We start from the raw sequence: 11578 nt of genomic DNA on the forward strand, positions 1-11578 counted from the left end.
TTTCTTTTACTGAAAATATTAAGCATACGGGTTCAGACTTCATAAACTATCAGCTAGCCAGATTTCTGCATTCCAAAACTCACTGTGCTAAGAGAGTTTAGCAATGTTACTGGCCTTAATAACCTGATCAAAATGACATTCTGCAACTGTTAACGATGAGCGTGTGGGTTGAATAATATAAATCTATATAAATATGGGTGCTTGGCAGTTTGTATAATAGAACTTAATTTGGTCTATTTTTCGTCTTGCCTTAGGAGGACATTAGAATAAAAGAGATGTTTGTAAAAACTCAAATTCTTTCTTGCATAGTAATTATTTTGATACTTGCCCTTAATGCCTTGTAAAATGTTTCCATCTTCTATCAACACTGTTTTACCTTCATTTTTGTGGATTGTTGCTTTCAACACTTTGAAAAGTGATATTAAAAGTTTAAAAAAAATAAAGGGTCTGCTTTTTGTTTTCTACTTGTTTGAACTTGACTTTGTGCTGGGTATAGGAAGCAGAATTGAAAGCATCTGCTGAGCAAAGGTCGGGATGGACTTTAAATGCTGTGTTTTTTTGGGGCCATTTTACTTTTATATTACACATTGCTGTGTACATGTATGCATTGAATGCATTTTATGTTCCTTACCTCCAGTCATCTTCCAGAGATGCCACAGTTTGCAGTAGAGATGGATGCACCCAGCACACAAACAACCCTCAGAACTGAGGTCCCACTCTGCTGCTTTAATCTTGTGTGTCTTGCACACCAGCAGGCGCTTCTTGATTTTCTTGTCTATCAAGTTGTTAAAGCAAAAGCTCTCCATACCAACAGTAGTGAGGGCTAAGGTAGCTCTGCAGACGTCGTGAGGCTGGTGAAGGGCATATTATCCCTTAAACTTCTGCAATGTCTTCAGGTGTTCCTGTTCCCTCAAAAGGGAGCAACACTGCTTTATTTTTTTCCCCCCTCCGTATACCCACCTTTTGTATCTCTGTAGGACAGGTGGCCTTTTGGAGGTGGGTTGAAACTTTGATAGGATCTCCTATTGGGATAATGTAGGTGGACTTACCCAAGGTACATCTTTTTTTTATAATATAAGGGGAATCTCTTATGACACTCTGGAGGTGACATTGGCAGAGCTTTGGAGGGAGGTTATCACCTCCAGTTAGATGGTAGTAATCATTGAGGTTAAGCAAGCACTTATTTCCTCCCTCATAAATCGGGATGTACTGGTGCCGATACTGAGCATTTGGGATCGTACTCTCCCAAATGGCGTGAGGGAGCATGGAGCCAGCATCCCAGCCAATCACGAAGCTGGGCAGCGGGCCATAACCTGCCTCCCTGATGGCTGGGAAGCTGGCTTCATGCTGCCTAGTGACACTGTGGGGCAGCTTGGTTTCCTGACCGATGGGGAAGCCAGGTGGCAGGTCATGACCTGCTATCCGGCTTCCTCTTTGGTCAGGAAGCCAGACTGCCCTGCAGTGTCACAGGGGAGTGGGAAGGCAGGCCCACGCTACCTCAAGATGCTGGTTTTGGGACCGGTGAGTACTGGAGAAAAAGAAAAATCTGTGCATCCCTACTCATAACTAACATTGGGCATGTTTTGTCTGCTTGGTTTCTTATAACAGATTGTAGCAGCAATGGTGTGTTTTTGAAAGTATTCTAAAGGTCCCCACACCTTACGATAATCGCGGGAAATCCCGCGATCGTACGATTATCGTAAGGTGTGTGGAAGCCGTGCGACCTTACAGTAGTAGAGTTTTAAAAACTTACGAACATGTTTGCAAACCCGCCGAGCATTGTACGTTGTTCGGCGGGTGTGTGGCATGTTCGTAAGATAAAAGCCGGACGGGCCGGTGTGCGCAAGCGCACACTGCCCGTTCGGCATTGCGGTCATCGGAAGCCCGCCCCTTGCGATCCTCACAAGTACGATCTGCATATGCAAGATAGGCAGATCGTAAATTTTTTTAAGTGCCTTACAACCATCGCAAGACTAATGTCTTGCGATGGTTGTAAGGTGTGTGCCCAGCCTAAGAATGCCGACAGATCCTCCACCCTCCTGATCTGCAATGATTTCTATCCTGCACAGACACCAACCGCAGATAAGAATTTAGAAGATAACTATGCTAGGTCTGGTCTCTATTTACATAATCAGCTCAGGATTTGGGGAGCTCAAGAGCGATCAGGAAATTAAAGTATGGATACCAGCAACCTCCTGCTGTACAATCTCCTCGCACAATTACAAGCCATACCCAGCCCAAACACAATTGTTCTAATGATTTGTAAATAACATTTATCAGGCAAAAGCAACACTTGTAAATTAATCCTCCAACATAAAAATAAAGGAACACCACACACAACTACATTTGTAGAAAACGTGGAAATTTATTTTATACAGGAGTGATTGTTCAAATACAATTTGTGAACATAGTATAGATTAATGCACAATTTTGTGTATCTTTAGAAGTTGAACGCTGCCATAAAAAACACAAATTTACTACCCCCCAGCAAGGGTTAAACACTTCAAAAAAAAAAAAGCCCCAAAAGCATACATCCTTATTTACTGCTATGGGTTCTTGCTGTGACTAATCTCACAAAGCGGCTCTTCTTTGCTGATTTTTGCACTTGTACCTCTCATAGGATCATGTACTATTTAACAATCATTAGTTGCATAGAATGATTATATTGATATGTGTGTTTGACCACCTTCATAAAATTATTGCTTACATTTTTATCCCACAGAAAAGGGCCATAAATTGTTTCTGGAAGTGGAATTTTTGGGGATGAGCTAGGGCACTATTCAGTAAAAATGATGAAAAAGGGTGATGGCTGCAAAGAAGTGAGAAGCTAAACTGTGGCCCCCAAAAACATCAGTATGTCAAGCCTGCTTTATCTGTTCACCCTTTTCAAGAACTTGGTCACTGATTGTTATGGAGCTGATTTTGACCAATGAGTGGCCAGTAACTCTAGGTCACATAACAGTTTTTAATGAGTTAAAATATAAAATGCAGATGAATCAGAAATGTATAGTTTTCCTTTTAAGAAAAATGCTTCAGCTTGTTTTTACAAGGACATCCTTTGTACATATCGCCTTTAAATAGGCAGGCATACTAATCTACAAATGTAAGGAATTTGCCAGAGGAGACAAAAAAAAAAACTAACACCCTGAGAAGCATGGTGGTGGTGTGAATTAGACCTAACCAGGAAAGCAGGTCATCTCTAATCCAATACTTAATAATCCTCTGAGCTACACATGTCATAATCTGGAACAGGCAGCCGAAAAACATACATAATGTCAGAATTCTGCATACAGGAAAGGTCCAAAATACCTTCAGACTGCAGCAATGGGTTAATCAGAGGGTATTCTATGTGTTTTGGTGAGCTTAACAAATAAATGGCTCAGTTTCTGATCAATGATTGTCCAACAGTAATATAATCATGTAAAATGGTGTGTGACATGTATGAAAATCAGAGTACATTGTTGCACTTGTGAAGAGATCCCAACTAATGCTGGTCATTACCCTTGGTGATTGTACTTCAAATTTTATTAAAACATGATTATAAGGAACCGATTACTGACCACAACAATTCCACCAGTTGCTTGTTTGAAACCACAAAATAATAAAACAATGGGTGACAGATGACTGCACTGTTTCCGGAAGAAAGCTTCTACAATTGTCCACTGTATGGCCAGACTCACAAACTGCTCATCTGTATACAGCTGCTTGCATCAACTGTGACCTCACCAAACTATCCCAGGACATCATGAAGACTAAACAGTTCCTGGCTGAGTACTTGTGTAGCCAATTTATACAAAATATTGCTTGAGAAGAGCTTTTTCAGACAGCAGCATTGTGATTACATCTCTGGAGGTTCTAGCTGGAACCGTGATTCTGCAGATATCCCATACTGCTCCAATGGGTCCTACATAGATACACAAAACAGACTCAATAGCCTGAAATCATTCATACTAAAACTTTACTGTCTCTTATCACCTCATTTACCTTCCCAGTCATCCTCACGATTTCATTCCGATAAAAGAGAAGACTTCTTCTCATCAACTCATAGCTGAAATACAAAATGTAGAGGGTCAGCACGGTATGTATGTGTAATATGTAAATATACACTGACTGGCCAGATTATTAATTATTTAATTGAAAGACAAAAAAAAAAAAGCTTACACCCAAAATGTATTTTCCTGGAGTAGAAAGTGATGAGTAAATCAAACTCAGGGACCTTTTACCCCATCATGTTAGAATACGCATACTGTAATGCAGGGCTCAAAATTTCAGGTCTTCAGCTACTAGCTAGGCCTTCGAAGTTACTCGCCACCAGTTGCCCTTCATAACACAAACAAACAGACACAGGGCACAACATACATACAGCCACAGCACAACACACAGAGCATTACACATAACATTTTTTTCAGATGCAATGTGTAAGTATTTGCACATGTCTAATAATATGCGTGGGGGGGGGCGGGGGCAGTTTTTACTTTTTAATTATTTTTTTTATTGTATTATTTATTTTTTACTGTTGGGGGGGCTTCGGGGAAATATTAGGGGTCCAAAACAAGACGGACGGACGAGGGAGCGCGGTCATCATGTCGGTGAGGAGGAGAGAAGCCGCCCCGAGGAGTGCCTGACTCAATGGCTTCATTTCCACTCGCCCCCACGCAATTTTCACTCGCAATTTGCGAGGGGGCGAGTGGAAATTTTGAGCCTTGCTGTATATTATTCATTCCAATTTTAAGGGAATGCAGGTGTGTTTTCCTTCCTGTAACTATGGACATGAAATTGAAAGCACACTAATTAAAGTGCGTATTGCGTTATTATTATTAATGACTATAATGTAGCCTGTAGTGTTCAAGAATCACACGAAAGATGCTCCGCACTCTAATATATGTGAAGAGCTTCACAGATTAGAATAAAACCTTTTCTTCCCTGCCCTATGCACATGTTTTAGCAAAGTTACAATGTGATGGTGTGAACGGGCCCTTAGACTAACCTTTGTGGCACCGCTGTTCAGATCCAACACACCACGCCCTTGTGTCAATGGGTAAATAAAACTTCCTTTTGAGATCAATTAGAATTCATTATAAAAAGGTGCAGTTGGCCTGCTTCAAGCTGCTTTTGCATTCCCATAGGCTTGTATGGGGGAGAGAAGCAGTTCTCACATGCACAAAAGCCTGACCACACTGGCCCCAATATTACCTCTTTGCTACTAAAAGATTGAACTCTATGCTGACATCTGCTTGCAGTCATTAAGGGACCAATACATACTAAGCTCCAGCATTCATTTCAGTTTGCCTCAAATCCCTCCAACAGCATTGCAGATTATAAAGTAAACAGGTCATGAGCGAAATATGGGGACTGCTGCTATCCTTACAAATGCTACTTGCCTGACTGTTCTGCTAGACTACTGGCTTCTATATGTGCTAAGCCACTGGCCAAAGACAAGTAGAGGGACAAGTCCTTATCAATATACTTTTATCAAGGTCACTGACAGAGTACTGCGGCAAGCGGGTCAGTGTGCCAGCCAGATAACTAGCATTTTTCGAATGAAAGCTCAGCACAGTCTAGTTGAATAAGCAGCTGTAGTCTTTACTCAGCATTAAAGTGACACTGAACTCAGGAGTTAGATCTTATAAATACATTCAAATACCTTAACTATTAACAATAGTGGACCTCATTTGTGTATCACTCAGCTGTAGATCCTCAAATCATCTCTGAATTGGTGCTGACACTGTCCATCCTTCTGGAGGGTGGCTACTTTTGTTCCCCATGGTCCCTGTGTGTGTTGTAAAGTAGCCACTGCCCCAAGATCACTCCCATGATGCACTACAATCTCATGTTTACTTTACTAATTTGTATTGAGATTGAAGTCGATTATGGGAGTGAGCTTGCAGTGATGGCTACTTTATAAACACACACAGGGACCATGGGGAACAAAAGTAGCCACCCTCCAGAAGGAAGGACAGTGTCAGCATGAATTCAGAGATGATTTGAGGATCTACAGCTGAGTGATAGACAAATATGATAGAGGGGGGAATCTATCAAAACCGGAGAAGACAGAATCTGGAGCAGTTGCCTATGCCAACCAATCAGCTTCTCTCTTCAGTTTTTTCAGTTAAAGTTTGAAAATGAAAGGTGGTTGCCGATTGGTTGCCGTGCACAACTGCTCCAGGTTTTATAATTTCGCCCAAGTATTGTTAATAGTTAACCTACTTGAATGCATTTTTAAGTTGTAAGTCCTGAGTTTAGTGTCATTTTGAATTAGATTTTTCAATGAAAGTCTTCCATTATCTGATTATATGATGCATTAAGGGTCATTGCTTAATTGTCATGCCGATTTAGTGGTTTCAACATGGACCTAGAACAAGTATGCAAATCATTAAAACTGATATTCTGCATACTTGATCTGGGTCACTGACTGCAATTATTGGCGTGAGAGACCGCCAGACAACTAGCATTTTCTGAAGGAGGTCAGCAATATTACCCTTATAACAGAATTGTTTTAGGCCCTGGTCACAGCTAGGAACAATACATCAACGTGAAATTTACTTGCCATTTATTATCTGTTGATGTGCTTCAATACCTTCTCATGCATTGCAAATGGATGATTACTGAGTCGTGTGCCTGGCAATGTGCTTGTGACCTAGCTGTGTGTGGAATATGGCAGCTTCTTTCCTTCCCTGGATGCTGAGAATATGATTGGAGAACACGCCCAATGAAAATGTGGAAAAGCACACAGGTCTGAAACCAGCCTTAGACAACGATCTGTCGCATCAACTGCAGAGACCAGCAAGAAATATTAGTCCAAACTGACGTTTCCATCTGCTCATCCCTTGACACCAGCATGTAAGATTTGCTCTATCCCTCAAAGAAGGATCTGCTAATAGAGCTGCATGTCTACTTATTATTAATTTTTACCAAGCTGTGTACAATAAAAATATCCAACACTGTGTAGGACTCTTTCCTGCATGTACAAGATACAGAGCATGAGGTGAGGAGAGTGCAAAGATCTACCAATCTGGATCAATATATGACAGACGGTTTACTACCTTTAGGCCTCGGTAACACTAGAAGCAGTGCGTTACGGCCCGATTTTGGCCAGAACGCACTGCCTCACATTGCGGCTGGCTCACTTTTTAGTGGAGTAGGAGTGGGCGTGGTGGGCCATTCAAGTGAATGGCAAAGTAGCCACGCCCTCCGGCCGCAATGCGATCCGCCAAACGGAATCGCAAGCCACATTGTGCCTGCGGTCCGGCCCTGTGCAATGCAATCAAAATAGTGCTTGTAGCATTTTGATCGCACCGCACAGGTTTGGACCGCAGGTACAATGTGCCTTGCGATCCCGCGCAGCCGGAGGGCGTGGCTACAGCGCCATTCACTTGAATGGCCCGCCACACCCCCTCCTACCCCACTAAATAGTGGGCCTGCCGCAATGCGAGGCAGTGCATTCTGGCCAAAATCGGGCCGGAACGCACTGCATCTGGTGTGACTGAGCCCTTAGAAAGGGAACTGTTAATTGTTGTGTGTCAATCAATCTGCCCCATATCATGCATCAATCCACGTACCCCATGTCTTTGGAGGTGTTTAAGAGCATTTTCGAGGTGCATAGAAATGCACTGCTCGCTGTGTCCAGAGTTGGCCTTTAACTGAGCACCCTCAGGATTTGGATTGCAAGAAAAAAACCTTCAAAAAAAGGTTTTAGGGGGGGTTTTTTTGGTTTTTTTTTTAACATCCAGCTGCTGTCCCCTTACTGCAATATAAAAATATGTTTACACAACTATAGTGTAAAGAAGAAAAAAAGGCTAACAATGGGGTAAATTTATCAAAACTGGAGCAGTAACCAATCAGTTTCTATCTTCAGAGGTTCGGGGAGACATCAAGATGACTGAAAGTCAGTTTGGTGTCACCTCCTCTAAAAGGTCAGGCACATGGTCATGGACCGAGAGCCTGACAGCTGCAAAAGAGAGGAGGGAACCCAGCAGCATATCTTATCCCACTGGAATAACATCCCCTCCTCTCTTTGTCAGAGTCCATCACCAAGATGACCACCGGCAATGAAGTGCACATGACATCATTATGCACATGTGTAATGACATCACGTGTATGCGTAACGATATGTGCACCGGGTGACACCCGCCAGTTTGTTTTAAAAAACTCCCCTCAATGTATGTATTGCTTTGTTATCTCAAGTAATGAATAAATAGAACCAAATTGGTCTGCTCCATAATAGGTATATAGGTACAAGAGCTGAAGTAGTTAAGTACTTGCTGTAACCTATTACTTTACACTCACCTTGCATTCTTTATTGCTTCTACCCATTCATCACATTGTTCCTGGTTACTGCATTCAAACAGATATTTCCGGTCTGGCTCATCAATGAAATCTGAGAACAAAAAGATAAATAGATAGACTTTTTAGACCAAAGCAAGCACATCTAGAGTAGTCAAGGAATGAACCCTGTCACTTGTCTGAATAAAGGTTAAAAGAAATTAGCATTATTAAATGAATAATCAAAACACAATATGAACATACAGTATTGGAAGGAACATACAGTGCTCATGGAGAACAACTATTGATGTGCCTCATTAAACAGGAGGCAACCATGTCTTTCTTTTATGTAATGCTGAGGTAAGGATAGATACCTCCTAGGCAGCAGGTAGTCCAGGCTTGGAAAATAAAGAAAAATGACATCAGTTGCCTATCATTTGTGATCCTTTTTTGCTTTTACTGTGAATATTCTCCGACTTCCTTATTGTTACAGCCGTATAAACTGAACTAACAATGTCAGGATATCAACCAAACACTTAGCAAACTGCAACACTTACGTATTGAGAAACATTTGTCCTCTTCTTTTATCACTCTGCAGTGCTCTAGTAGAAGTGCTCCAATGGGCTAAGAAACAAAAACATTTTTTTTAGTTGAGAGAGGTGGATCATATGAGCTGGATACCAACAACAAAAATGTTCATTCAATTAGATGGAGAAAATTGACGTTAGAAACTTTCCATCAGTACTTCAGGACTGCTATTAAGAGACATAGCTATTGCCACCTACATGAAACAGAAGAACCCATCCCTAAGTATCCCTACAAATGACACTGTAAATGTAACAGAGGTTGGGAATTCAGTGCCATTCTAGGTGGATCTACTGGTAGAAACTATTTGTTTCACAAGTCATGCTAAAGTATGCATTAACCAGGGACCAATCACTGCCTACACATTCATTAGACAAGAAGCTTGATCTCCATAATTTATGCTCCTTGCATCTAGAATAGTTGGCAAACTACATGTATTATCTCAGGATAAAGATAATAAAGAAAATAAATAGACCAATTGCCTATATTTTGGACAAAGACTAACAGGTTTATTCACAAAATGGTGAAGAGTTTGGAGAAGGCAGGAGAAGTGAACAATCTAGGACAACATAGATGATTTAGAAACATTCTCCAATTTAGCTCACTTCCCAGTTCAGCTATGTTGTCCTAGATTGTTCACTTCTCCTGCCTTCTCCAAACTCTTCACCCTTCTGTGGATGACTCTGTAAAGGTTTCCTCCTTGTTTTTTATGGTACGAGATGAGTTGAACAAGCCTTCAAGGTTTCCAACCCTAGGTGGATTCAAAAGGATTTTGCTAGCTTCTTATACCCTGGATAGACAGAGTGTTGAAAATATCATAGCATATACTAGCAGAATCATATTCACTTTCTGTGCTGAGACCTAGTGCCTCCTTTTACTTGCAATGTTTCGGTCTTGCTGAGCTGACAGACATCCATTCACCAGTACTGTATTAACCTGAATACTAGCCAAGCTATTTGATAGGCATTCTTTCTTTACTTTGAAGGCTGTTTCTCAGCCCAGGGATGCTGTGCCTAAGCACACTCTATCCCATCCCTCTACCGTAATGTGAGCTTTGGTGCGCTTCGAACCTTGGTATCTTACTTTGTGTGGAGTTCCATGTTTGAAATGAGTACTAGAGCTGCATTAGCCACTCAACGGAGAGTTACCAGGGTCTGCCTAGGAGGCTTCAAATGGGATTTTTAGACATACACACACACACAGGGTCAATTTAGGTAGGAGACAATTCACCTACCAGTATGTAGGAGGAAACCCACACAAGCACAGGGACAATATGCAAACTGGGCAGTATTCAGACAGAGGACCCCAGTGCTGCAAGGCACAAGTGCTAACCACTAAGCCACCGTGCTAGATTATTGTAGTAGAGTCACTATCCAGCATACATCTGATGTCACCTGTTAACTCCATAATGTCTGAGCAACAGGTACTTACTGGCACTATGATATTTTGCAAATTTCTACTGCAACCCTACCAATAAATAGATGAACAGATTTCAAACTCCAAGCTTAAATGGTGCTGTTGAGGTCTCTCAGGTTCTACATAGGAGATGAACCTATAAATCTTTCACCCAGCGTGTTGCTTGGCAAATGTGGCTCACACGACTCTACTGCCACTAGATGGCATTGAGGAGCAGAAGAATTTCGAATGTTTCTCGGCTCCATCTAGTGGTGGTAATGCCATGCAAATGGCTATACACTGTGCAGAAGATTTATAACTCAGTCCCATAGTGTTGTCTGATGAATCCCTCAAACATATTTTAAAGCAACATGCTGGCTTCATAAACACTTAATGTAAAAAGAAAAAAATCATGGAATGGAAATTTTTTACTGTAAACTCCCTAACAAGGACTAGAGGTCACCGCCTAAATTGGTTGACAAAAGATTTATCCACAAAGGGCATAGGGGATTCTTCAGTCAGAGCAGTTAAATTCTGGAACTCTCTGCCACAAGCAGTGGTATCAGCTGAGAGTATTGATTCATTCAAAAATCATTAGATACCATCCTAAGAGACCGTACATACAGGTACAGGTACCCATAAAACCTAAGACCACACAGGGACTCGTATACACACACACACACACAGGTTGAACCTTGATGGACCTGTGTGTCTTTATTCAACCTCAAATACTATGTAACTATGGAATATTTTCCTGGACCCGAAGTGGAAATAGTGTTTAGAGAATTTAGAAATATTATTTTTGCTGGAGCAGCAGAACTGTCATGGATTACAAGACATTTAATCAGTGAGTGAAGGAGGGAGGAAGGGCAGGAACGACTAACACTCTCCTAGACTGTGTACTAGCCAGGACTCAGAGCCCAGAAGATCACAGCTGACAGTAAATCTGTTGGGAAGGGCAGGGAGGAAAGAGAAGAGTGGGTAGCCCCACAGCAAGGGTTACATTTTGTTCATATCTGGAGTTTCTTTTTAAGGGAACACATATTTTGACGTGAAACACATAAATGTAAATGGGGCCTAAGTGTATAATCACTCAAAGAAAAATCAGAGCCATCTGTCAGCTTAAAGCCCATTTCCACCTTTGCAGAGGTATACGTTTATTAAAATCAGATGCCAGCAATGTACACCAAGTTCACATGAGGCAGACATATGCAGTTGATGTATATGAACATAGAAACTTACATTTTTTTTGTCAGCTTTCCTCTTCATCTCATGAAAAATTCTGCCTCTGTGCTGTGCAAGCAATGTGAAAATATCCCCCACCAGCCCCCCCCCC

The 11578-nt window shown here is 41.5% G+C and overlaps 1 protein-coding gene across 1 annotated transcript in view; it reads right to left on the minus strand.

Moving 5' to 3' along the window:
* Positions 1-3794: 3794 nt before the first annotated feature.
* The window catches only part of PLEKHJ1 (pleckstrin homology domain containing J1), a 13318-nt gene continuing 5534 nt past the window's right edge, over positions 3795-11578 (minus strand). The window contains exons 3-6 of the mRNA XM_018573249.1: positions 8820-8886; positions 8287-8377; positions 3985-4048; positions 3795-3904 (exon numbers count right to left, since the gene is read on the minus strand). Coding sequence (XP_018428751.1) covers positions 3839-3904; positions 3985-4048; positions 8287-8377; positions 8820-8886 — 288 coding nt within the window. The 3' untranslated portion in view covers positions 3795-3838. The remainder of the gene's footprint in view (positions 3905-3984; positions 4049-8286; positions 8378-8819; positions 8887-11578) is intronic.

This window comes from Nanorana parkeri, unplaced genomic scaffold (genome assembly GCF_000935625.1).
Source record: "Nanorana parkeri isolate BGI_ZX_2015 unplaced genomic scaffold, ASM93562v1 scaffold2302, whole genome shotgun sequence".
Classification (NCBI taxonomy): Eukaryota; Metazoa; Chordata; class Amphibia; order Anura; family Dicroglossidae; genus Nanorana; species Nanorana parkeri.